The 25,710-nt window shown below is 39.8% G+C and overlaps 1 protein-coding gene across 1 annotated transcript; it reads right to left on the bottom strand.

The window, feature by feature from the left end:
• Positions 1 to 9,066: 9,066 nt before the first annotated feature.
• MMP1 (matrix metallopeptidase 1 (interstitial collagenase)) lies at positions 9,067 to 18,773 on the bottom strand. Its single transcript, XM_006833774.1, has 10 exons — positions 18,657 to 18,773; positions 17,984 to 18,228; positions 17,738 to 17,886; positions 17,379 to 17,504; positions 16,175 to 16,330; positions 15,902 to 16,019; positions 13,271 to 13,404; positions 9,950 to 10,109; positions 9,371 to 9,474; positions 9,067 to 9,176 (listed from the first exon to the last, which is right to left on the bottom strand). The coding sequence occupies exons 1-10, from the start codon at positions 18,765 to 18,767 to the stop codon at positions 9,067 to 9,069; spliced, it is 1,413 nt and encodes a 470-aa protein (XP_006833837.1). The 5' UTR covers positions 18,768 to 18,773.
• Positions 18,774 to 25,710: the final 6,937 nt, after the last annotated feature.

The raw sequence follows: 25,710 nt of genomic DNA on the forward strand, positions 1-25,710 counted from the left end.
GAAATGAATGCCTTGGACAGGTGGAGCTCTGTGTTTGTCTTTTAGTCATTCACTATTTTTGAGATATCAGACTATATATATGGTTAAGTCAAGAAACATACAGAATTGTTCCTTAAAGTACCGTAAAACATCTAGTCATAGTTATTTTTGTTATTGTTGTTGTTATGTGCCGTGGTGTCAGTTCTGACTCATAGCAACCCTGTACAGGGTTTCCAAAGCTGTAAATCTTTATGGGAGCAGAAAGCCTCATCTTTCTCCCGCGGAACATCTGGTAGTTTCGAACTGCTGACTCTGAGGTTTGCAGCCCAATTTGTAACCGCTATTAGTTGCTGTCAAGTCTATACACAACTCATGGTGACCCGATGTCATTGTGATGCATATGGGATCATTGTTATCTATTGCCTGGTAGTATACGCCAGGTCGACAGATCAAACCCACCAGTTGCTCCTTGGATACTCTATATAGGGTTGCTATAAGTTGAGACTGACTTGATGGTACTTAAAAACAACAACAAGTACATTCTGGAGTCTCTGTGTGGCACAAATAATTAACATTCTTGGCTGCTAACCAACTGAAAAGTTGGAGGTTAGAGGTCTTGAAATTTACCTGGGAAAAATCAATCAATGAAAACCCTACACAGCCAAAAGAAGGCCAGGAACAGATTGTGGAACAGACCACCAATTTCTCATTGGTCGATGTTCAACCATTTCAAGAGGTAGCATATTATCAAGAGCCAATGCTACTGAAGGAAGAAATCCACGGTATACTGAAGGCATTGGCAAAAAACAAAGCTCTGTGGACTGATAGAATACAGATTGAAATTTTGTAACAATCTGATTCAACACTGGAGGCACTCACTCATCTCTGCCTGCTGGTGTCAGATGGACCTTAGCAGAAAACAAAGAATATCAGAAAAAATGTTTATCTGTGATTTAGGCTGTGTGGATCATGATAAGGTATGGATAATATTGTGGAGAGTGAGCATTCCGGAATATTTAATGGTATTTATGAAGAACCTGTACATAGACTTGTTGTCAGGTGCCATCGAGTCGGAACCGACTCATAGCGACCCCATGTACAGCAGAACGAAACAATGTCCGATCCTGGGCCAACCTCACTACCGCCGTCACACTTGACGCCATCAATGATGTCACCTGGCTGATCCATCTTGTTGGGGGTCTTCCTCTTTTTCTCTGACCCTCCACCTTACCCAGCATGACATCCTTCTCCAGTGACTGTTCTCTCCGGACAATGTGTCCAAAGTATGAGAGACGAAGCCTAGCCATCTTGGCCTCCAAGGAGCACTGTGGTTGCACTTCTTCCAAAACAGATCTATTGGTTCTTTTGGCAGTCCATGACACTTTTAGTATTCTCCTCCAACACCACAACTCAAAGGCATCAATTCTTCTACAATCTTCCTTATTCACTGTCCAGCTTTCGTATCCATATGAGGTTATTGAAAATACCATGGCTTGTGTCAGGCATACCTTAGTCCTCAAGCTGACATCTCGGCTCTTCAATACTTTAAAAAGTTCCTGTGCAGCAGATTTGCCCAATGCAATACATCGTCTGATCTCTTGACTGCTGCTTCCACACGAGTGTTGATAGTTGATCCAAGAAGAATGAAGTCCTTGACAACTTCAATCTTTTCTCCATTGATAAGAATGTTGTTTATTGGTCCCGTGGTGAGGATTTTTGTTTTCTTGACATTGAGATGTAATCCATACCGAAGGCTGTGCTCTTTGATCTTCATCAGTAAATGTTTCAAGTCCTCTTCATTTTCAGCGATCAAGGTTGTATCATCTGCATATCTCAGGTTGTTAATGAGTCTTCCTCCAATCCTGACGCCACGTCTTCCAAATGGGGATGAATTCAGAATGACATCAAGATAAAACCTACTGTTTTAAACTTAAGAAGATAAAAAAATAAAAAAATAAACATGCAGGGTACTCACAAAGAAAATCTCTAATCAAAAGAAAGATTTAATAAGCAAAATCAGCAACAGCAAAGAAAATAAAAAGTAAAACTAATTTAAAAAAGAAAAAAAAAAGGGAACTCAGCACAGAAAAATAAATGGAACAAAGGAATAATCAACAAAAGAACAACAACAACAATAACAAAAACAAAAGAAACAGCAGTAAATTCATACTTATCATTAATTACACTGAAAATAAATGGATTAAATGCACTATTCAAGAAACAGTAGCAAAATGGATAAGAAAACAAGACCTATTGATAATGCTGTCTACAAAAGACATACCGTAGACAAAGACATAAATGAATTACAAAATTGTAGAATGGGAAAAATATATCAAGATAATAGCAAACAATAATTCAGTTGTCTCATATGCATGTGGAAGTTGGACAATTAATAAGAGAGAGCGTAGAAGAATTGATGCATTTGAGTTATGGCATTGGAGAATATTGAAAGTAACATGGACTTCCAGAAGAACAAACAAACAAATCTGTCTTGGATGAAGTACACCCAAAATTCTTCTTAGAAGCAAGGAAGAAGAAATTTCATTTTTGGTACTTTGAACATTTAATAAGGAGGGATTAGTTCTTGGAGAAGGCCATCTATGCTTGAAAATTGTAGGATCAGAGAGAAAAAGGAAGACCTTCAACAAGATGGATTAACACATTGGCAGCAACAATGGGCTCACATGTAACAACAATTGTAAGGATGGCACAGGACTGGGCAATATTTCACTCTCTCATGCATAGGATTAGGGAACCGACTCAGCATCAGCGGCACCTAACAACAATAGCAACAGTCTACATTTAAATGGAATCATGCAATATTTGTTCTTTTGTAACTTGATGTTTTCTGTCAAACAACATCTTGTTGCTTTCTTTCTGATTTGCTACTTTGATCAGAGAATTGAGGGAGGAATAGTTTTCAGAGGGTTGCCCTTTCTGTCATATGACTCTTACTCCAAATTATGGATTGAATTGTGTCCCCCAAGTTTTTGGCTAGGACATGATTTTCAGTATCATGTGATTATCCTCTGTTTTGTGATCTATTGTAATTATATCCTGGTCGTGGTGGTGGTATGCCACCTGGAAATGGTTCCAACTCATAGCAATCTCATATAGGGTTTCTGAGGCTGTAAATCTTTACAGGAGCAGAAAACCTCATCTTTCTCCTGCGGAACCACTGGTAGTTTCAAACTGCTGACCTTGAGGTCAGCAGCCCAACTCCTAACCACTACACTACACTACCAGAGCTCCTAATTAGGATTTTAGGTTACATTTTGAGTCAATCTCTTGAGGTATAAAAGAGATTAAACAAATGAGGAGAAATCAGAGGGACTTCAATAATACCAAGAAAGAAGGGCTGGAAGCTGAGTGCATCCTTGGGATCCAAGGTTTCTGTATTGTGAACCTCCTGTACCCAAGGGGAGAATGATGACAAGACCCGTGGAGACTCTAAGACCACAAATGTTGAAAGGATAAGGATACAAGGATCTTCCCACCAAGCTGACACAGAGAGAAAATCTTCCCCAGGCTGGCACCCTGAATTTGGACTTCTAGCCTCCTTATCTGTGAGAGAATGAATTTCTCTTTGCTAAAGCCATCCACCTTTGTTACTTCTTTTACAGCAGCACTAGATAACTAAGACTGAATTTGGTACCAGGAGTAGTGTGCTGCTCTTACAGATACCAAAACTGTGAAAATAGTTTGCACTTGGGTTATTAGTAGAGTCTGGAAGAGTTTTAAGATGCCTAATAGTAAAAGCAGGACTCATGATATGGTGCTGTAGGATCAGCACTGGACTGCAAACCACAAGGTTGGCAATTCAAGCCGACCAGCTGCTCCTTGAAAATCCTATCCAGGGTTGCTATGAGTCAGAATAAACTTGATGACACTTAACAGCAAGAACTGTAAAGCAAGATCAGCAGTTCAAATCCACCAGGCACTCCTCAGGAAGAAGATGAGGCTGTCTGCTCCCATAAACATCCATAGTCTCAGGAACGCTGTACCAGGTTGCTGAGTTGGAATCGACGCCACAGCACACCACCAATGTAAAAGCAGGAGTCCTGGTGTGGCATTGTAAGTCAAACGTTGGACTGCTAACCAAAGATCAGCGGTTCAAACCCAGCAGCCACTCCTCTGAAACCCTATACAAAGTTGGTATGAATCAGAACTGAGTTGATGAAACTTAACAGTAACAACTCTGGTAGTGTAGTGGTTTTGAATCGGGCTTCTATCCTCAGGGTCAGCAGTTCGAAACTACTAGCTGTTTGACTGGAGAAAGATGAGGGTTTCTGCTGTTGTAAACATTTACAACCTCAGAAACCCTGTACAGGGTCTCTATGAGTCGGAACCAACTCCATGGCACATAATAACAACAACAACAAAACTGTAACAGCAACAACTGTAAAACCCTAGTTTGTCTTAAAGAAATTGTTAGTGGGCGTACATGTGTCAAAGGCAATTTTGTAGGTAATTTAGAAGGAAGTGAAGACCGCTGTAACATCAGAGACAGTACAGACTGCAACAAACAGTGGCAGAGAAACAATGTCAGAACCAGAAGACCAGTGCACAGGAACTGGCCCGTGGAGTGAGAACTAAGTGCTATCAGGCAGGAGGCTTCCTGGCAAAGTGAAGTAGTAGCTCCAGGTACTTGTCAACAGAGGTAGGCTTGCTGAGCCCCTTATGACAGAGCAAAATACCTCTAGGTATTTATCAGCAGAGGTCTGGCCAGATCAAGAAGTCTAAGAGGCTGAGAAATCATGGAATCAGGAAGTAGAAGTTGAAAAACAAGGTGTACAGGAAACAGGCTGCGCAGTCTCAAAGGATAGGGCCACAGCCTATCCTTTGAAAATGGTGAAACCACCGTCTGCTGGTCTCAAAGGGTGTGGACTAATTCTGTGGTGCAATTTTTGCTTCAGAGTTTTCTCATGAGATGAGAACACTCTCCACCTGAGGTCACATTTTTGGTTAGATTTTTCCTTTCTCTAAAATGTTTTCCTTACTCCCTTCTCCTGAGAATACTCTAGCTCCAAAGACTCCACCTAAGAATCCCTGTCTCAGGCTGTGGTTCTAATGAATTAACCTGAGACAAGAGTTGACCAATGGTGAAAGAGGCTTGAAGCAGGGCCTGCTTTTGGAATGGTACTATTCTACTGTTTAACTTGATTGAGAGTTACATGGGTTTGTCAACTTTGTTATAACTCATCAACCCAGGATTGTTAGATTTGATAAGTTTTCTAAATTTATGTTATATTTTAATATAAAAGTTTATTTGAGAGTGACTTGGCTAGATAAGTTATTTAGTTGGTTCTACCTCATTAGTGTTGTTGTTATGTGCTGTGGAGTCGGTTCTGACTCATAGCGACCCTGTACTGACCCGGTAAAGGGTTTCCAAGGCTGTAAATCTTTGAAGGAGTAGAAAGCCTCATCATTTTCTCCACACTACAGCTGATGGGATTTAACTGTCAACTTGTGGTTCTCAGTCTAGTGCTTATCCTACAGAGCCACTATACTATTAACCTCAGAATCATACTTAAGAGTCTCCTTGTACCTAGAAAGTCTACAAATTCCCTTAAGCATTCAATGAATAACTCACAAAACTCATGGGCTTGGGAGGCCATCAGCAGGATTTCTACCTACATTATACCAAATCATTTGCCATTGAGTCAATTCTGATACACATTGACCCATGAGTTTTAGAGTAGAATTGTGCTCTAAAGGGTTTTTAATGGCTTAGTTTCAAAAGTAACTCTTTAGGTTTTACTTCCAAGGTGTCTTTGGTGGACTTTAACCTCTAATTTCTAGTTAGCAGCCAAGCACATGTACTATTGCACTACCCAGATTTGCATTAGGGAAATATGCTGCATAAACCCTTTTTAAAGTGTTGAAGAGCAAAGATGTCAGCTTAAGGACTAAGGTGTGCTTGACCCAAGCCATGTTATTTTCAATAGCCTCATATACATGTGAAAGCTGGACAGTGAATAAGGAAGACCATAGAAGAATTGATGCTTTTGAGTTATGGTGTTGGAGGAGAATATTGAAAGTGCCATAGGCTGCCGAACCAATAGATCCGTTTTGTAAGAAGTGCAGCCAGAGTGTTCCTTGGAGGCCAGTATGGGCAAATTTTGTCTCTCATACTTTGGACATATTGTCAAGAGGAACCTGTCACTGGAGAAGGATATCATGTTTGATAAGGTGGAAGGGTAAGAGGAAAACAGGAAGACCCCCAACGAGATGGATTAGCCAAGTGGCAGCATCAATGGACTCAAGCGTGGCAACAATAGTGATGTTGGCCCAGGATCGGGCAGTGTTTTGTTCTGCTGTGCATAAGGTCGCTATGGGTCGGTACTGACTTAATGGCACCTAACAACAAGGGCCTCTTTACTTACCTTAACATCTTTCTGAATTAGTAATAAAATACTGCATCGTACTTATCTAGATGAAGCTGCTCATTCAGCTCTAATTAACTCTAAAATCTCAGTGGATTAACACAACAAAAGTTCATTTGTTCCTGAAGTAAAGTCTATTGAGATGTGGCCCAGCAATTCCAGCTTATTGGTCCTGTGGAGCCTGTCTCAAGACTTACTCCTACATTCACCACAGCAGTGAAGCAGAACATCAAAGAAACCTGCACCAACAATCAAATTTTCCATCTGGAAGAGATGTCAGTCACTCCTGTGCACAGCCCACTGGCCAGAACTAATCACAGCCTCACCCCTCAATACATGCAACCGTGAGGAAATGTACTGTCCTGTGTTGTCAGAAGACACTAAGAAGCTCTACCATGCTGCCTTTGGTTAATCTAAAACCAATTCTGGAATCATTATTTGGGACATAGGAAATAGTCTTTTCCCAATCTATATGATTTAAGAGGAGTCTTACAAATGGTTAATAAACTATGCTGCTAATTCAAAGTTTAAAAGTTTGAGTCCAGCAGGGAACACAGTTTTATTCTAACATACAATGGATCACCATGATTCAGAATTAGCTCAACGGCAGCTGGTTATTAGTTTTATATGACATAAATTCTTTGATAACAGAGAATGTTTGAACTTTTTGTGTATCCTAACTTCCTACATGAGAGCATTGTGGCTCTATATGATAAGCACTGGACTGTGAACCACAAGTTCTGTGGTTCAAGCCCACCAGCCACTCTGTGGGAGAAAGATAAGGCTTTCTGTTCCCATGAAGATTTAAGCAGGTGTGGGGAACATCCAATCCACAAAATCATTTAGTTTGTCCCTGCCAAGGCAACTGCATTTCCAGACATCACATTAGGGGTGAGCTAATTAAATGTTTGACCAAATATAGCAAGACAATTTTTAAGCAGGTAATTTTATATGGCCTGCAAATGATATAAATTTTGGCAGAAAGATGTTTCCCTACCCACCTAATTTAAAGCCTGGGAAACCCTATACAGGGTTGCTATGATCTGGAACCAACTCAACAGTACTTAACAACAACTTCTTACATAAATGTATTATGTGTTTGTTTACTTCTCTTTTCAAATTTGAATATTAATCTGTGTGGCTTTATAATTAAGAAAGAATTTACCTCAGTCATGACCCATGGAACACATAGTTCCCACCTATATTTTCTGACTCTGGGCTTCAGTAGGAAGCTGCTGTTTACTATTACTGCATGCTGGAATCTGGTAGGAGCCTGCATAACTGCATGAATCTAAAGAAATAGCCCTCTTTCCACCAACCCCACCACTAGATGCCCAGCAAGACATATGTATCCCACTAATGTAACAGTCAAGAAATCAAATGATGCATTACATTGGGCAAATCTGCTGCACAAGACCTCTTTAAAGTGTTGAAGAGCAAAGATGTCAGTTTGAGGACTAAGGTGAGCCTGATGCAAGCCATAATATTTTCAATAACTTCACATGCATATGAAAGTTGGACCATGAATAAGGAAGACCTTAGAAGAATTGATACATTTGAGTTATGGTGTTGGAGAAGAATATTGAAACTACCATGGACTGCCAGAAGAACCAATAGATCTGTGTTGGAAGAAATACAGCCAGAGTGTTCCTTGGAAGCCAGGATGGCCAGACTTCGTCTTTCAAACTTCAGACATATTGTCAGGAGGGACCAGTCATTGGAGAAGGATATCATGTTTGGTAAATTGGAGGGTCAGAGAAAAAGAGAAAGACCCCCAACAAGATAGATTGACAAAGTGGCCACATCAATGGGCTCAAACATAACGATTGTGAGATTTGCCCAGAATCGGGCAGTGTTTCATTCTGTTGAGCATAGGGTCTCTCTCAGTCTGTATGGACTCGATGGTACCTAACAACAACAACAACAAATGTATCAGTCCTGGTGTGGCACTGTGGGTTAATGCACTGGACTGCAAAATTGGTTTGATCCGTAAGGTCAACGGTTCAAGCTCAGCAGCCATTCCTCGGAAATACTATACACAGGTCACTATGGGTCAGAACCTACTTGATGGCACTTAACAACAACAATGTATCAAAATCCATATTACCTGAAAAAGGTTTTTCATTTCATTAAAAATGTCTTTCATTACTGGAAACACATGGCTTAAGCAAACATTCAAAGCAGGAAATAATTTGTCTTTGAAAGATTTAAAATATTAGAAAATTTATATGAAGCAGAGGAGACAAGCATGGCTTTATTGCAAACATAAATACTTTATTTCTTGTAACAAAAGTTGTTCCTCGAGCATCCAAATGATAATAATGACTGGCCATATGTTTTTGAAATGCCTTTTCTCTGGCGGAGGCAGGTGTCTGTCATCTCTTTTTGGAGAGGAGGTGTCCTTCACTGAAATTGCAGTTCAGAATCAATGTCCGAGTCTTACACTCTCTTTGCTCTCTTTGCAAAACTAATTGACCCATGTAAATCATATGACTGTCCATGTCCTCATTTGTATATTTAAATTATATCAATACTTAAAACATTATATTCCAACATATAATTGTATTTCAATGAATATGATCATTGTGCATCGGTGATAGTTGGGGTTAAGTAAAACACAGAAAATATGCAGTTCTTCAGGAAAACCCCTTCCTTTGGCTCACAAGATGTAATTTTTCATTGAATAGCTTGTAACAGTTGGTCAATTCTTTCTGCAGTTGAACCAGCTATTAGCTTTCAGAAGTGTCAAAATTCGCTTCGTTTTAGGATCAAATTTGTATTGCCTTGTTCCATGAAAGAAATAGAAAAATCCTAGGAAAAAAAACAAGAGAGACTTGTTATATTATATAAGTAGTTTCCAGTTTTAACATGGATTTTTTGAAAACGTCAAGTCATATATGAACACACATTCTTTTAACATTTGGAATTCCAAAAAATAATCATACTGCTATTACCATGGGTAAAAATGAGAAAATACGCACACACATACATATATATTCACTTACCATCTTTATTGAAAACAGCATCAACTTTGTTGCCAATTCCAGGAAATTCCTGAGCTATCATTTTGGGATAACCTGCATCCATGGATCGTTTATATTCATCATACCTGGTAGAGAAAGAATTAGCAATGTCAGAACCATTCTCTAAACCTACAGATGTGCCAAAATCATCACAAGGAATTCAGCAGCAGGAATTGAATAAGAAATGTTCATTTAATAGGTCATTTGTGAAATGGAGAGTGCCATGAAGCAAGGTAGGATGTTGGGTGGACTAGAAGATTTATAAGGCCCCTCAGAACTCCAATATCTAATTCTAGCTCCCCAGTAGATTCCACACTATGCTATGAAAAATAGTTCCTATTGACTGAGTAGTTGTTTAAGTTGTATGACTTCTTTCTGCATCCTGCTTCTAAAATTCAGTCCCCCAAGCTCCCTGACTCCCAGGACAATTGTCACATGAAGATAAATGGTCAAAAAAGGAAGCGAACCATGGCAATAGAAGACTCACTTTGAAATGCACACAACTTTCTTTCTATGCAGAAAGCACTGAAATCTTAACATTTTCTTGCTATCAGTCTTTACCTCCAGCACTTGTTAGCAACAAAGAAATATGTTTTTCCAGACTCTTCAGAAACAGCAGCATCGATATTCTTCACAGTTTTAGGGAAGCCAAAGGATGCGTGGATGTCCTTGGGGTATCCACGTAACATGTTCTGCCCCTGAACTGCCCAGTACTTACTACCTGTCAATTAAGAAACAGAGATGTAGATTTATTTTCTCAGAACTGCAATAGATAAAAGGATGGTACAGTGTTAAGCAGGTTTCCAGCAAGTTCTCTATTTCACATTCTAGCGCAGTGTCATGGGTGCACATTTAAGAAATATATGTATATTGAATCCAAGATCCTGCCCTGAACAATTAGGCCACTATATTTTTCAAGCAATTTAGGTGATCCTAATCTGCAGTATGCATTGAGAATGACAGGTTTATGGGGATGAGGGCTTCTTTCTTGAGCCAGATGTTGAAATGGCAAGACTCCATCAGCTCAGTGATAGAAAACTCACTTCTCTAGGTTGTCCATGGGCATAGGAAGTTCACACCAATTTTCTTCTAAGGGGCACAACCTGTAATGAACTACAAACCTGGCTCAACCATTACATCTGACTAGAATTAGTTCCAAATATTTTAACTTGTGCTATGTCCAGATTCTGTGTGTTCATCTCAGCAAGCCCTACATCACATAAAAGTTGCCTTATATCCTAAAGCCAGGATTGCTCTCTGCACAAATATGTTTACATACCCCTCCAAATAAAGCAGCTTGAACCTGTTTTAATTTCATAGAATAAAAGCTTAGAAGCCCATTTCAAAGTTTTTTGCCCATCTTAACTTAATTCAATTATTTGCCTTTAATGTATGTCTGGTGTGGCACTGTGGGTTAAAGCGTCAGACTGCAAATTCATTTGAACTGCAAGGTCGGCAGTTCAAGCTCACCAACTGCTCCTTGGAAACCCTATACAGGGTTGCTATGGGTCGGAATTGACTTGACAGTACTTAACAACAACAATGTATGTCTGGGTCAAGTGTCTTAATGTTTGTCTGCTCTGTACCAAACATATGCTTGCAGGAATGCATGCACATGGCACAGTGTCCTTACAGCCAGGAGCTTATCATTGGACTGTGTTTCATTCTGATAGAATCAAAGTTGTTTGTTGCATTCAATTGATAATAATCCAATACTTACTATTCTTTATGTACTTATAAATTTCCTGGAAATCTTGTTAAAATTCAGTTTCTGTCAAAGACAATCTGGGGTTGTTTTTAAGTGCGTTGAGTCAGTTCTGACCCATACCATAGAGTTTCTGAGGAGCATCTTGTGTACTTGAATTGCCAACGTTGAGGTTCAAACTGACGTTGCAGTCCAGCACATTAATCCACAATGCCACACCAGGACTCTGAAACTCTGAAGTAGGACCAGAGATTTTGTATTGCTTACAGACTTCTGGATGATGACAAGACTGTAGCTTGTCCATCTGACTCCCTCGCCTACTCTCAGGAAGGTCTTTGTCGAAAGGTCAAAACCCAATATCATTGAGTAGGTACTGATTCATGGTGATCCCAAGTGTGACAGTTGAATTGCTCCAGAAGAGATCTTGGCTGTAATCTTTATAGAAGCAGATCACCAGCCCCTAGTTTCACAGCACCTCCGTGGGCATTTGAGCCCCACCTTTAGATTATTGTTGCTATAATCGTTGTTGTCTTCAAGTCAATTCTGGCTCATAATGACCCTGTATATGGTTTCCGAGGAGCAGCTGGTGGATTTGAACCACTTACCTTGGGGTTTGCAGTTCATTGCTGATCCTATAGCACCACACCAGCTGCTCTTTCCAAGGAGCGGCTGGTGGCTCTGAACCACCGACCTTGCAGTCTCATACTTTATCCTACAATGTCACAGCAGGACTAGGAAATCACAATAGCCAAAATTTCAATTCTATATCCTGAGAAATTGACCTGGATCTCTCTCTTAGTTTTATTTGTGAGTGCCCCCAAGAAATATGAGGTAAGTTTTAAATACATGGGGATCACATTGGTACAAATGGAAGTGTTGGAGGTTTGTGTCCTCCCAGAGGTGCCTGGAAAAGGGCCTTTTGATCTACTTTCTTCAAATCAGCCAATGAAAACCCTATGGAACACAGTTCTGCTCTAATACACATGAAGTCACCATGTGTCATAATGAACTTGAGGGCAACTGGTTACCAGTTTTAAATACGTAAATATTTTGCACAGAATACATTCATGAAAATCTAGACTCATAGGATGTTGTAGTTATGTGCCATAGAGTCGATTCTAACTCATAGCAACCCTGTACAGGGTTTCCGAGGCTATAAATCTTTACGGAAGCAGAAAGCTTTATCTTTCTCCCACGGAACAGCAGGTAGTTTCGAACTGCTGACCATGAGATTAGCAGCCCGATTCGTAACCACTATGCTACCAGAGCTCCTTAGACTCATAGGATAGAGTGAGAGAAAATATGAAACATAACCTAAAATTATTTTTAAAAAATAATAAAGACCAGGCTTAGAATGGAGGAGTCTGAGAGTATGCCCTTGGTACCCTCCAGGTTTGGAACTGAACTCATCCCTCACAGCTCAGTTTTTAGCTTACTGATAGGTGGATAGGAGGGAGGGACATGGGAACAAGAGCTCTAAGGAACCATGCATACCATGGAATGTCCAACCATTAAAGATCAAAGGGCAGCATTTACTCAAGGACAAAGTTCAAAAGGATTGGGAAAGAAGGTGAAATGGAAAAAAAATCACAGGGAGGAAACTGATGTTCCACCGAAGGATTGTAATAACTGGAATGCATTGAAGTCTATGACTGGTTGAATGTAGCATTGATAGTCTGCTCTGTAGACAACCTTTACTCAATTCACAATTAAAAGTTAAAAAAAAAAAAAAAAAGGCCATATTCATAAAGAGATGGATTAGAAAAATTATATCTCTAGCCATTTGCTTCCTATTTTAAATGACTCAGAAATGCAGCGTTCAATTGTAAATAAAGGTGATCAATTCCCCTAGATTGGTCTGTGAAACTTAGATTTTCGAAAGGCCATGGGGAGCTCTGGTAGCGTAGTGGTTACGAATCGGGCTGTGAACCGCAAGGTCAGCAGTTCGAAACTACCAGCGGTTTCGCGGGAGAAAGATGAGGCATTCTGCTCCCGTAAAGATTTACAGCCTCGGAAACCCTGTGCAGGGTCGCTATGAGTCGGAACCGACTCCACAGCACTTAACAACAACAACAACAACATGAAGAGATAATAACCAATACTCTCTTATACCTTATCTCAAAAGCACATGGAAAATTAATCCATAAAGTCAGTGAATAAATACGCAGAGACATTACCTTTGAAAAACCGAATTTCATCTCTATCGACAACTTCATAAGCAGCTTGGAGTTCATTTGGTAGACGGGGCCAGAAAACAGATATGAAATTGAGTTCAACTTCTGGATAGAAAGAATTTACACGCATGTAGAATCTGTTTTGGAGGAGGAAAAAAAAAAGAGTTTTGACCTAATCCTTAGCAATCTCTTGCTGACATCCAGCTCCTTCCTTTTGCTGGTACAAATAGTATCCTGAATAGTATCCTGGAAGGCTCTCTGTTGACATAGTGGTTATGAGTCAGGCTGATCAGCAGTTTGAAACCACCAGCTGTTCCATGAGTCAGAACTGACTCCACAGCACATGACCAACCAACCTAGAGTCCTGTAGAATAAGCACTGGACTGCTAACCACAATGTTGGAAGTTCAAACCAACCAGCTGCTCTTCAGAAACCCTATACAGGCTTGCTATGATTAGGAACTGACTTGACAGTACTTAGCAAAAACAGTAGTGTCCTGGTAGATATCTGCCTTTTTAAAAACAAAGTCTTGGTTTGGGGCTTCATGGTAGTGTACCATTTAACACCATTTCTCTGTGAAATTCCTGAAGAATATAGATAAAATGTAATAAGATAATTAGGAAGAGATGGGTTTTGATTATTCATTAAATTTTGTTTTATTATCATTTATTTTATTATAAGTCTATATTATTTATTTTTAATACTGGTTTGCTTTGCAGCCAGGCCTTTAAAATTAAGCAATCACCTCTAAATTTTAATATTCGGCTTTGAGAGGCAATTAGGAATCAGATTCAGCATACCATTGGTTGGATCCCAACAATAATATCCCATATTTATTGAGCTCTTACAGCACATCAGGCCCAAAGCATACATCATTCCTCACCTCACAAAAGTGCTACAAGAGACAACTACTCTCAACTCACAGACGAAATATTAACATCAGAGAGACTAACAGACGTATGTAAGTCCATGCAGCTGGTAAGAGGCAAAGGTAAATTTTAAATTCAAATGTGGTTGACTGTCGCTTTGTTGCCCTTTGTTTGGAGGTTTACTTAGTTGATTCTATGCTCCATTGAGACTGGAACAATTGTACAATACAGAAGAGTATTCCAGACTCCAGAAGGCCCTCAACAAACCAGTGTTGGGAAGGAACAAAAGGCCACACAGGGATTGGTGCTCAGGAGAGAATGTGGCCTCGGCCATCAGGAATCTGACTTCTAGGTCTAGCCTTAGGCAAGTGACTTCTCAGGTATCATTTCTAGGCTTCTGAATCTTCATGACATGGTGACATTTACATGACCTCAGTGTTCTTTCTTCAGTTCCTGCAAATCCTAGACTGGTCCTGTCCCATGGAGTAATCTCTCAAATGCTTGTCTTGATATGTATGCCCTGCTGTCTTGAGAGTTTTCCTTTAAACACACTCCCCATCCTGCTTCCCCCAAATCTTCATACTTCCCAGCATTGAGCAAGGCCCTGAATGGCTTACATTCAGCCTTATCATATTCACTCAAAAATAATAAAGAAGTATGGTAGAAAGAGCAAACCAATCCAAGTGTGAAGGGACCTCAGTTGTTTTGCATCCACACTCACAGAGGGAAGACTAGGCTCCTTCTCCCAGGAGGAGGGAAGCATAATATAGTGACTGCCCACATCAGCTTATTGGGGTGCATATGAACTCGGGGGGATTCACAAGGCAATTACAACCTCTCTTCTCTGGGAGATAATGGAGACCTGTTAGGACCGCAGGTTTTGAAAAGGCCATGTTTTGCAGGATGGAAAATGCAAAAGTTAGAGGATTACCTTGTCTTTTGGGTCTCCAGGCTACATCACCCTCATCGACTTGCTGACAGACTGATAACTCCAAATAAAGTACTAAAATACTTATCATTGTAAAGAGGTGTAGCAAAAAGGGACCCTGAGTACAAGTCAGAAGACCAATTACTGTTTTCATCAGTAAACTCTGTGCCAATTGTCATTTTTCTCTCTGCCTTACTTTTTTACAGTACTGCAAGATTGTGTTATCAACAATATTTTTCTGAATACCAAATGATATAACACAGTTAAGTGCAGTTGAATCAGTTCCGACTCATAGTGGCCCTGTATAAGGTTTCTGAGGTTGTAAATCTTTGTGGAAGTAAAAAGCCTCATCCTTCTCCCATGGAGTGGCCAGTGGGCTTGAACCACTGACCTTGTGGTTCTTAGTCCAGTGCTTATCTTATAAAGCCACAATGTTCCTTAATGACATAATTGTTGTTGCTATTAAATGCTGTCCAGTTGGCTTCCATTTCTAGCAACACTGTACAGGGTTCCTAAGGTTTTAAATCTTTGCAGGATTTAAAGCCTTATCTTTCTCCCATGGACTGCCTGGTGGGTTAGAACCTTGTGGTTCACAGTCCAGTGTTTGTTCTGAGAAGCCACCATACTCCCAATGACATAACTGAGTATGTGTGTGTGTGGAGGGGGGCGAGGGGAGTTGATATAAGTTTATTATAGAATACAAATAAGCCATTGTTCTCACATACTTACAAATGTAAACAAATGAAGGTAACTACCATGTGAAACTCACAGGGTTCATGGCAGTGAATGCTGTTATTAATTATAACTACAGAACAGAAAGAATAGTTGATGTCTTACCTGTCTTTGAAAAACATCACTTCTCCTCGAATTGTAGTTACAGCATCAAATGTAAGCTTACTGTCACATACTTGTGGGGTTTGGGGGCCTATTGGCTGCTGTGGATTTGAGGAAGCTCCTAAAGAAAGCAAGAGATTTGGAATTAGTCTAGGATGATCCTGAAAACAACATAAACAATTAAAACCTTCTTAAGGCTAGAACTAAAGGCTGTTCTATTTGAAATGGGTCTAAAGACCAAGGGCCTCTTATCCACGGTGTTTTTCTTTTACTCACCATAGATGGTCTGGATGCCATTGATATCATCCTGGGAGAGCTGCACATCACCGCTGAAGATGTAGTTGGGGTACATTAAAGCCCCAATATCAGTAGAATGAGAGAGTCCAAGGGAATGGCCCAATTCATGAGCCGCAACACGATACAAGTTGTAATCTAAAAAATCAACAAACCCATTTGCAAATATCTAAAATATATTTAGTCCTTGAGTCATTTAAGTAAAAAGCAACTACGCTTTGCAAGAAGCAATGCTCACATTTTCACAGTGAGGTTTTGAATCATATATCAAGCTTTTTTGTCGTTGTTGTTCTGAAGGCAGAAGGAATGAATTTATAGACAGGTGAAAGTCACACTATGATTACCCTGCTATAATAAAAGTCAGTCTTCTCCAACTGACAGATTAGTCAATCCTGTCACTCATTAGATTGTTGTTGTTTTTGTTAAGTGCCATTGAGTCAGTTCTGACCCATAGCGACCCTGGATAGGGTTTCCAAGGAGCGGCTGGTGAGCTTGAACTGCCAACCTTGCAGTTGAAACGGCTTTGCAGTCTGGCGCATTAACCCACAGTGCCACATCACTTATTAGATACCACACATTATTTCTCAGAAGAAGTGTGGGTGGCACAGCAGTTGATCACTCTGATGCTAACTGAAGTGCCAACGGTTTGAGCTCACCAGCTGTTCTTCAGGAGAAAGATGTGGCCGTTTACTTCCATAAAGATTACAACTTTGGAAGTCCTATGGGGTGGTTCTACCCTGTCCTATAGGATCACTTCAGAGTTGTCTCACTGGCAGTGAATTTTGGTTTTTTCTTTTTTTCTCTCAAAGAAACAATAAAGTAATATTATTTTTCCCTATTTACAGAACTGAAAATGCTTCCCTTCTTTTAATTCCTAAATAATCTTACTACCACTGTTGCATGTTGGTGTGTCCTTTTTGTATGAAGAAACTATGAAGATGCTCACAGCAAATCATTATGGTTTTGAACATTTCCTTAAGAGAAGTTTTAAGAGTGACATATTTGTAGCCAACAAAATAGTGTTACCAGGAGAAATAAACTTCTTTTACATTATTTTAAATGTATCATTAATTTTCTAAATAACAACAGAAAAATGCATACTTTTACTCATGTATTCTTTCTGTAAAATCATCCAATATTGCGTGAAGGGATGGAAGGAAGATAGAGGCAAAATTGGCGGACTCACCTCTAAAGTTGTTGGTCCATGTTTCATCTTCATCAAAATGAGCATCCCCTCCAATATGAGGGCCTGGTTGAAAAGCATGAGCGAGGTTTCCTCCAGGTCCATCAAATGGAGAATTGTCACGATGATCTGAAAACAGACAGAGTTCAACAAAACTCTTTCTTGTCTAGGTTCACCAAGAGGGCATACACTGCTTTTTTAAGAGGTCAACAGACATCCATCAAGTGTGATGCTGTTTCCTTCCTTAAATTTATAAAACCAACACTCCTTTTATAAAATGAATTCCAGATGCAAAGCTGAGGAGGTTTGGGAGCAAGTTAATCTTTAAAAAAGAACACTTTCACAATACACGAAGAGCTTACCTCCCCGGACAAAGGATATCATTATATCTGCTTGACCCTCAAAGACTTTGGTGAACTTCAGGGGTGAGACATTACTCCAGAGTTGAAAGGCTTTTTGAATTGCATTGTCCACTTCTGAACGAGGCAAATCTGGAGTATAATTTTCAATTCTAAAAATGAAATAGAAGAGAGCAAAGACACATGGACTTTATTTCTTATCACTCTAGCGGGGAATAGCATTGGTTTTCTACTACTCCGTCTGGTTACCTGTAGGTCAGGTGTGTTGTCTCCCACCGAGGATGTCCCTCTGTGAGGACAAACCGAGCCACATCAGGCACCCCACATCTGGGCTGCTTCATCACCTTTAGAGTTTCAGCATCTGGCTTTCCAGTCACCTTTAGCCCAAAGAATTCCTGCATTTGCTTCAGTTTTTCAACCGGTAGACCATTCTTTCTTTGCCTTTCAATTTGGTCGCCATCATTGTTCAAGTTGTAGTAGTTTTCCAAGTATTTCTGGTAAATGATAAAATTACTGAAACGCTGGTTGGCAACTCTTTCTCATTAAAACAGACAAAAGTGACAGCATGAAGTTTCAGCTAAAGAAGAGAACTACCTTTGAAGTTTTATTTAGATTTTCATGATCCTAATTATCCTTACTATTGCTGAAAAATACTAATTCAAAGTAGAACTCTCCCTACCATTAGTTACCATGAAGTGGGAATTATAATTAGTAGAGTCAGATTTGCATTTTGTTCTTTTCAGTCCCTCTCACCTCCAACTGAAATAGGATGGTCTGTGCCTAGCTAGATAGATTTCTGAAGAAGATGCTCTTTCTGATGAAGAAAAGAGTTCTCTTTAAAGGAAATGCATCCTTCAATACATTCCTTTTACTACTATAGAAAAATGCATGTCATTTCTTGCATGTGAAATTCAGTATTTACCTGGACTGTCTCCATATCTTGCTCTTGTGTTTCCAAAGTCACTGGGAAGCCTTGAGACCCCACACCCCAGAGGAGCAGCAGGAACAGAGGAAGGTTGGACATACGAGCCATTGTCTTCTTTCTTGATGCAAGATGACTGCGGACTGTCTACCTGTGTGCTGTTCCACTATCTCAACCAGGAAGCTCCCGCTTTATATAGACCTTGTACTCCCCCAAAGCCAAAGGCTGTCTGACTCAGGTTTCATAACATCCTTTTGACTAGCAATAAACAGCCTGAGCAATCATCAGAAATGGTGACTCCAAGCAGATTATTTCAGTTTGTTTGGTGTTGCAATATCATGATTAATGCACTACAGGACGTGTGTGAAGGAGACCCACTCCATCATATAAACTGTTGTGTGTGTGTTTTGGTTTTTTTTTTTTTTTTGCTCCATTTCATTTCTGTTTGTGAAAGATCTCTAATACAAATAAATTACAGAATACACTGTGGTCCCTTTTGGGGGAAAAAAATGTGCTTTACAACTTGACTCTGTTGGTTGTCAAGTGCTCCTGCATTCTGCACACACCATGCTCCGGGGGCAGAAGGCAGAACTGCTGACTCTGTGCACCCTTGCAGTGGCAGAAGCTTAGATTGAATTTTGCAGTGGCTCACCTGGTTTTCTGATATTCCCTTTGCTAAGATGTCTGATACACTATTTTAATAGTACCAAATGTGTCTTGGAAGAAGTGCCAACCAGGATGCTTCTTAGAAATGAGGATGGCGAGACCTCGCCTCTCATTCTTTGGGCTTATTATCAGGAGGGACTGGTCCCTGGAGAAGGATATGATGCTTGGTAAAGTGGAGGGTCAGAGAAAAAGAGGAAGGTCCTCAATGAGATGGATTGACAGAGTGGCAACAACAATGGGCTCAAACATAATAATGTGAGGATAGCACAGAATCAGGCAAGGTTTCATTGTGCTGTGCACAGAGTCGCCATGAGTCAAAACCGACTTGATTGCACCTAGCAACTAACAACATGATTTCCCTTAAACTTCATTCATGCCAAGGATTTGAGAGTCTTGACTGAGAAGCCCCCTAGTCCACAGGCAGAGTACAAGATAGCTCCCTGCCCATCCCATCAGCATCATAAGGCAAATAAGAGCCCTTCTCTGAAACCTGTCAGAATGGACCAGGTAAGGGAGGAGCTGGTAAGAGAACAAGTGTGCGTTGCATTTTTATATCTAACCATTCTTGCTCCTTTCCTTCCTTATATGCACAACTTTGTCCCATGGAGGTAGGTGGGTGACATTTAAGAATTCATTCATGTATTCCTGTATTCATCCAGCCAAAAGATTTTTATCTCACATTCTGAGCATCAATTACTAATGAAAATCCAAACTTAACCTGTTACCATCAAGTTGTTGCAGAGTAGAAATGTATTCCATAGGGTGTTCAAAGCTGTGACATTTCAGAAGCAGATGGCCAGGCCTTTCTGCAGAAGCACCTCTGGGTGGGTTTGAATCTCCAATTTTTCAATTAATAGTTGATTGCCTAATTGCACCACTCAGGAAATTCAATTATTAAAGAAGAGGGACTAATCAATAAAGCGATATCTTGTGGCATGCCTGAATATTACTTTAACAAGTCTTTAAAAAATTGTGCAGATTCGTTTTACCAAAACATGCTAGGATGGGAAAGATTCTGAAGCAGGTCCACCCAAGTTGCCTAAGCTTTATTAACTGTCCTTCCTTCTCTATGGATTTGGCCAAATTTCAGTACCATTTCCAATATTGCTTATTTTTATTTAACTTCTCTCAATTCCAGTGTATTGCCTCATTGTATGCTATGTTGTTGCTGTTAAGTGCCATCGAGTCATCTCTGACTCATATGCACAACTGTTAGATAGGACTTGAAGATATTATTGCATATGTAGAAATATTAGCCAAATATATGCAAACTAAGGAGCTCTTGTGGTGTGGATAAGCACTCGACTCCTAACGTCAAGGTAAGCAGTTTAAATCCACCAGTGGCCCCTTAGGAGAAAGGTGAAGCTTTTGACTCCTGTCAAGACTTACAGCCTCTGAGGCCCCATATAAGGTCACTGTGACTTGGAATCAAACTCAATGGCAGTAGGTTAGGGTTTGGGGGATTTATATGCAAATTGCCTTAAGTGATGGTGCCATGGGCTTCAAGAGATGTATACCAAGATAATAATAATAATGAGAAATGCCATTAGAATGACATTGACATTCTTACTGCAGCCCAAGGAGGTACCTGTGCCATAATGAAATCTGATTACTCTCTGTATTCCTAACAATAGTGCTCAAATTACACGTGATGTTAATCATATTTAACACATGTTGTTGTTGTTAAGTGCTGTAGAGTCAACCCCAACCCATAGCAACCCTGTATAGGGTTTTGAGGAGCAGCTGGTGAACTTGAATCACGGATCGTGTGGGTCAAACCAACTTTACAGTCCAGTTCATTAGCCCATAGCGCCACACCAGGACTCCACACATAGTATCTTGCTTTAACTGTTCTCGACCTTCCTTAATTGATATTATGAGTAATTGGTTTTTCTATTGGAGATAATATTAGAAAAATTCTACTTTACTTTAGAAATTTTAAATTTCTTATCATTTCTATTGTTGTAATTATAAACTGGAGAAGGAAGGTCAGTGAAAAACAGGAAAATCCTCAGTGAGATGGATTAACACAGTGACAGAAACAATGGACTCAAGCATAGCAACCAATGTGAGGCTGGTGCAGGACTGAGAAGTGTTTTATTCTGTTGTACATGGGGTTGCTATGAGTCAGAACCAACTCAATACCTAACAATAGCAATTAGAAAATGCTGTTTGCTTCAGTTCAGTGTATCTTACCCATGAAATACTGTACTTCAAAACCATTAGACACGTCACATAAAAACATTCGGTTTCTCAGATTTTCACCAATAATCCTGTTACTTCATCACCTTCTTTTTTTCTCTCTGGTATGTTTCATACTGATCACTAACATTCTTTCCCAACTGAGAAATGTTCCTCAAATGTGGTCTTTTCATTAAGATATTCCACATAAGACTTACTCACCATGAAGATGAGGCCTGTTAGCGTGACAAGGTCATTAAAATAATTTTTCTTCACCAAAGTTCCTCAAAAGGAGTTCTGGTAAATGATATATGATAGGATGAATGTAAAATTAATGTTCTCCCATGTAAACTATCACATAATTCACAATAAAACATTTAACAACAACAAAAAAAGAGCTCTGGTAGCATAGTGTTTATGAATGGGGCTGCTAACCTCAAGGTCGGCTATTTGAAACTACCAGCTGTTCCACAGGCGAAAGATGAGGCTTTCTATTACCGTGAAGATTTACAGCCTCAGAAACCCTGTGCAGGGTCACTATGAGTCCGAATCAACTCCACGGTACTTAACAACAACAACAACAACAACAACAAAGTTCCTCAAACAGAAAGTTCCTTGAAGCAGAAAGGCTATTCCATTGTGGGTGATCACCACCCCCTAGTGGAGGATTGATCTAAAGGAAACAATGTATAAAGAAAGGTTTCAACCTGGAAGCAGTGTGTCAGACATAAGAATGATAGGGCTACCATGCATTCCCAAGAAGCAAAGCTCAGAATGTAAACCATTTGTTGATAGGAATAAGATATTAAAAACGTATTCCCAGGAAAAACGTGTTCATGAATGTAATCATGTATAATTGAACCATCTGGCACCAGTCACCAACTTAGTGAATCACTCTCTCCTTACTAATTGACTAACCATAAAATTTCAAAGAACTTCAAACCAAAGCTGATCTTACCTATGATCAATCAGTAGCCCCCTGCTTTTCCTTTGTTCTGTATGTATATCGAATCCCTTTCTCTATTTTAGTAGTGCAGTGTTTTGTAGCTCTGCCCATCACCTGTGATATTAACTCTCAATAAAACTCCTCTTCTTTCCCTCCTAACAGAGTACCAGATTTCCTCCTTTGATATTCCTCTAAGTAAAGTAATACACAAGTTAGAGATGAGAAGGATATTAGACGAAGCTTTTATGAAAACTAAATTCTTCTCACAGGCACCAGCTAGAAGATGTAATAGAATCTAAGAATGCTTAGTATACTGAAGTGACTACAGATTAGCAAGAAAAATAGTAAAAGGAGTTCTTTATACTAGAGGTTGAATATGGTGTTGCTGTTAAATAACATTGAGTCGGTTCTGACCTGTAGCAAAACTGTATTTGGTTTCTGGGGAGCAGCTGATAAGCTTGAACTGCCGGCCTTGTGGTTCAAACTGACTTTGTAGTCCAGTGCATTAATCCACAATGCCATTAGTAGAGGCTCTGAACCTGCTGTGAACGTTTTAATAAGGAGTCATGGTAGAGCAGTGGTTAAAGCACTCGGCTGTTAAGCAAAAGGTTGGTCATTCAAACCCACCAGTCACTCCACAGGAGCAACATGTGATAGTCTGCTTTCATAAAGATTGTTGTTGTTGTTGTTGTTAGGTGCCATAGAGTCAGTACCAACTCATAGCCACCCTATGCACAACAGAACGAAACACTGCCCGATCCTGCGCCAACCTCACTATTGTTGCCACGCTTGAGCCCATTGATGCTGCAATTTACCAATCCATGTCGCTGGGGGTCTTCCTCTTTTTATCTGACCCTCCGCCTTACCAAACATATCTTTCTCCAACAACAGTTCCTCCTGAAAATGTGTCCGAAGTATGACAGATGAAGTTTGGCCATCATGGCCTCCAAGGAGTACTCTGGCTGCGCTTCTTCCAACACTTTCAATATTCTTGGTTCTTTTGGCAGCACGTGGCACTTTCAATATTCTCCTCCAACACCATAACTCAAAAGCATCAATTCTTCTATGGTCTTCCTTATCCATTGTCCAGCTTTCACATGCATATGAGGTTATTGAAAATACCATAGCAGCCTTGGAAACCCTAAGGGCAGTTCTACTATGTTTTGGAGGGTTTTTATGAGTAGGAATCAACTGGGCAGCAACTTGTTTGGTTTGGGTTTGGTTTAACCTTTTGCAAATTACTGAATCCTTTTAAATAAAATCCTTCTTGAAAAACCAACTTGTCTACCAGATGAAAACAAAAGCACTCTGGTGGAATGAGGCATGGGGCATATGCCCCATTTTACAAGCAAATGTCCCAATTACCGTAAACATTGAGGACTCAGTGGAACACAGTTAAAAGACCATCAATCCAGCCCTGCACTCTGGGTTTCCAGAGGAAACTAAAGAACAGAAAAGTTGCTTGCTGGCTCAAGATCATACTTGTATAGCGATGGGGCATGGCTGTAAAGAGAGAGATCGGCTAGAGCTGGAACTGGCATTTCCTGCTGGTCCCAGTCCAAGGCTACTGCCCTATGAGCGCCAAATGTTTCATAATGCTTCATGGATGTTGATGTGGATTGGAAACTGTTCATTTAAAACACCTCCTTGTTAAAGTTCTTCCTAAAACAGCAAAGAGTTTTAAAGTAAGATTTACATTGTCCTGAATCTTGAAATTTCCATCTATGCATTCATAGTAGAACTCCAGTTATAACACATGTAAATTTTGTACTATGCTAGTGTATGAATTATTTAAGAGTGAAAAAAGAAAACATTAAAATCTAAAACAGAACAGAAATGATTCAGTTGTACTCAAATCCTAGCAAGGCCTGAAGTCAGCATAGTTTTTCAAAAATGTGCTAAGATTTGATTTGTTCTTCACATGTTATTGATTTTACTCTGGAAACTTCTTGTCTTTCAACCCCTGTTAGATGTAATTTTGTAGAAATCATCTCTTTACTATTTATCTCCTGTGAGAATGATTAAGAGCCACAAGAGGGTTCTCATGAATGGGACTATGTCAAAAGGTTCCTGATTACATCCAAGTAGGCAAATTAGTTCCATGATTTTTTTGGTTGCTTCATGCCAGCGGCTCTGCTGAAGGCCTTGAATATGCTTGTCTTTTTCCATATTATATTCAATCTTGGAATTTCAATCTTGGTTTTGTGCTTTAAAATTCAGGAGTTTTCATTTTAAAATTCAGGAGTATTTGATTTGAATACCAGGTATTCTTTCTTTCTTTTTTTGTCCTATAATTCTTGAAATGGTTTTTAGGCAGAAATATTTTGTTTTGTCTTTTTTCAAAGACTATACATAAGGAAGATTTCTCCTCTCTCTCTTTACAGTTTTCTTTCTCTTTGGCTCTCTTTCTATCTTTGTCTGGACCTATTTACACTTTGTTTGGCATCATCAGATTCTAAAAGCACAGGTTATAAAGCATATCCATCATGCATCATCTTACTTCTACTCAATGCCCCTAAATATGTCCATATGTTAAATCAGTTTGAAACTGCCAGCTGTTCCGTGGAAAAAGGATGAGGCTTTTTGCTCCCGTAAACATTTACAGCCTCAGAAACCTTGTACAGGGTCACTATGAGTTGGAACTGACTCCACGGCATATAACTACCATGACCATAGTGATAACTTTGCATGAATTAATTCTAATCTGCATGCTCTTGGTAGGAATGATTGTCCTCATTAAATTATATTTTCCTCAAATGTATAGAAAGCATTCAATAATATATAAAATAATATATAAACAATAAAATAACTGGGAGAGGTTATTAATGAAGATTTAGTGAAGGGAGGCACATGCTCATTTTACCAGATCTGCTACTACCACAACCACTTTCAGTAAAGCTGGGGCTGTGCCATGCCCAAGGACGGTCAACCAAGTCCTACTGCCAGGAAGTTCTATTTTAGATCCGGTGATAAGGGACCAATGTTTTACTTTCAATACCAGTGTGGAAGTGTCCCGGAGTGAGGTTGCTTGGGCACCAAAATATTGTAACATTCACATTACAACAATCTCTCAGACTGCTGCTGTTGACGATGAGGAGGAGGGTAGTGCTAAAGACAGATGTGCACTAGTGCCACACATGTCCCTTTAGACCTGGGAGGTGTCACAGGCAAAGCAGGCGGTCTCATAGGGATGAAGTTCCTACTGGGTCTCCCACACCAGTTAGCTTCTTCTACGTGACCCTCAGTTAGAGAGAACATACA

The sequence above is a fragment of the Chrysochloris asiatica genome, unplaced genomic scaffold (assembly GCF_000296735.1).
Source record: "Chrysochloris asiatica unplaced genomic scaffold, ChrAsi1.0 scaffold00008, whole genome shotgun sequence".
Lineage (NCBI taxonomy): Eukaryota > Metazoa > Chordata > Mammalia > Afrosoricida > Chrysochloridae > Chrysochloris > Chrysochloris asiatica.

Excerpts from the sequence above, each read along its gene's own strand:
- MMP1 (XM_006833774.1), bottom strand. The coding sequence starts at position 18,767 with ATGGCTCGTATGTCCAACCTTCCTCTGTTCCTGCTGCTCCTCTGGGGT. Across the intron at positions 17,887-17,983 it reads ACAACACACCTGACCTACAG|AATTGAAAATTATACTCCAG; the intron begins GTAACCAGACGG and ends TTTCATTTTTAG. Across the intron at positions 9,177-9,370 it reads TGCTGTTTTCAATAAAGATG|GATTTTTCTATTTCTTTCAT; the intron begins GTAAGTGAATAT and ends TTTTTTTCCTAG.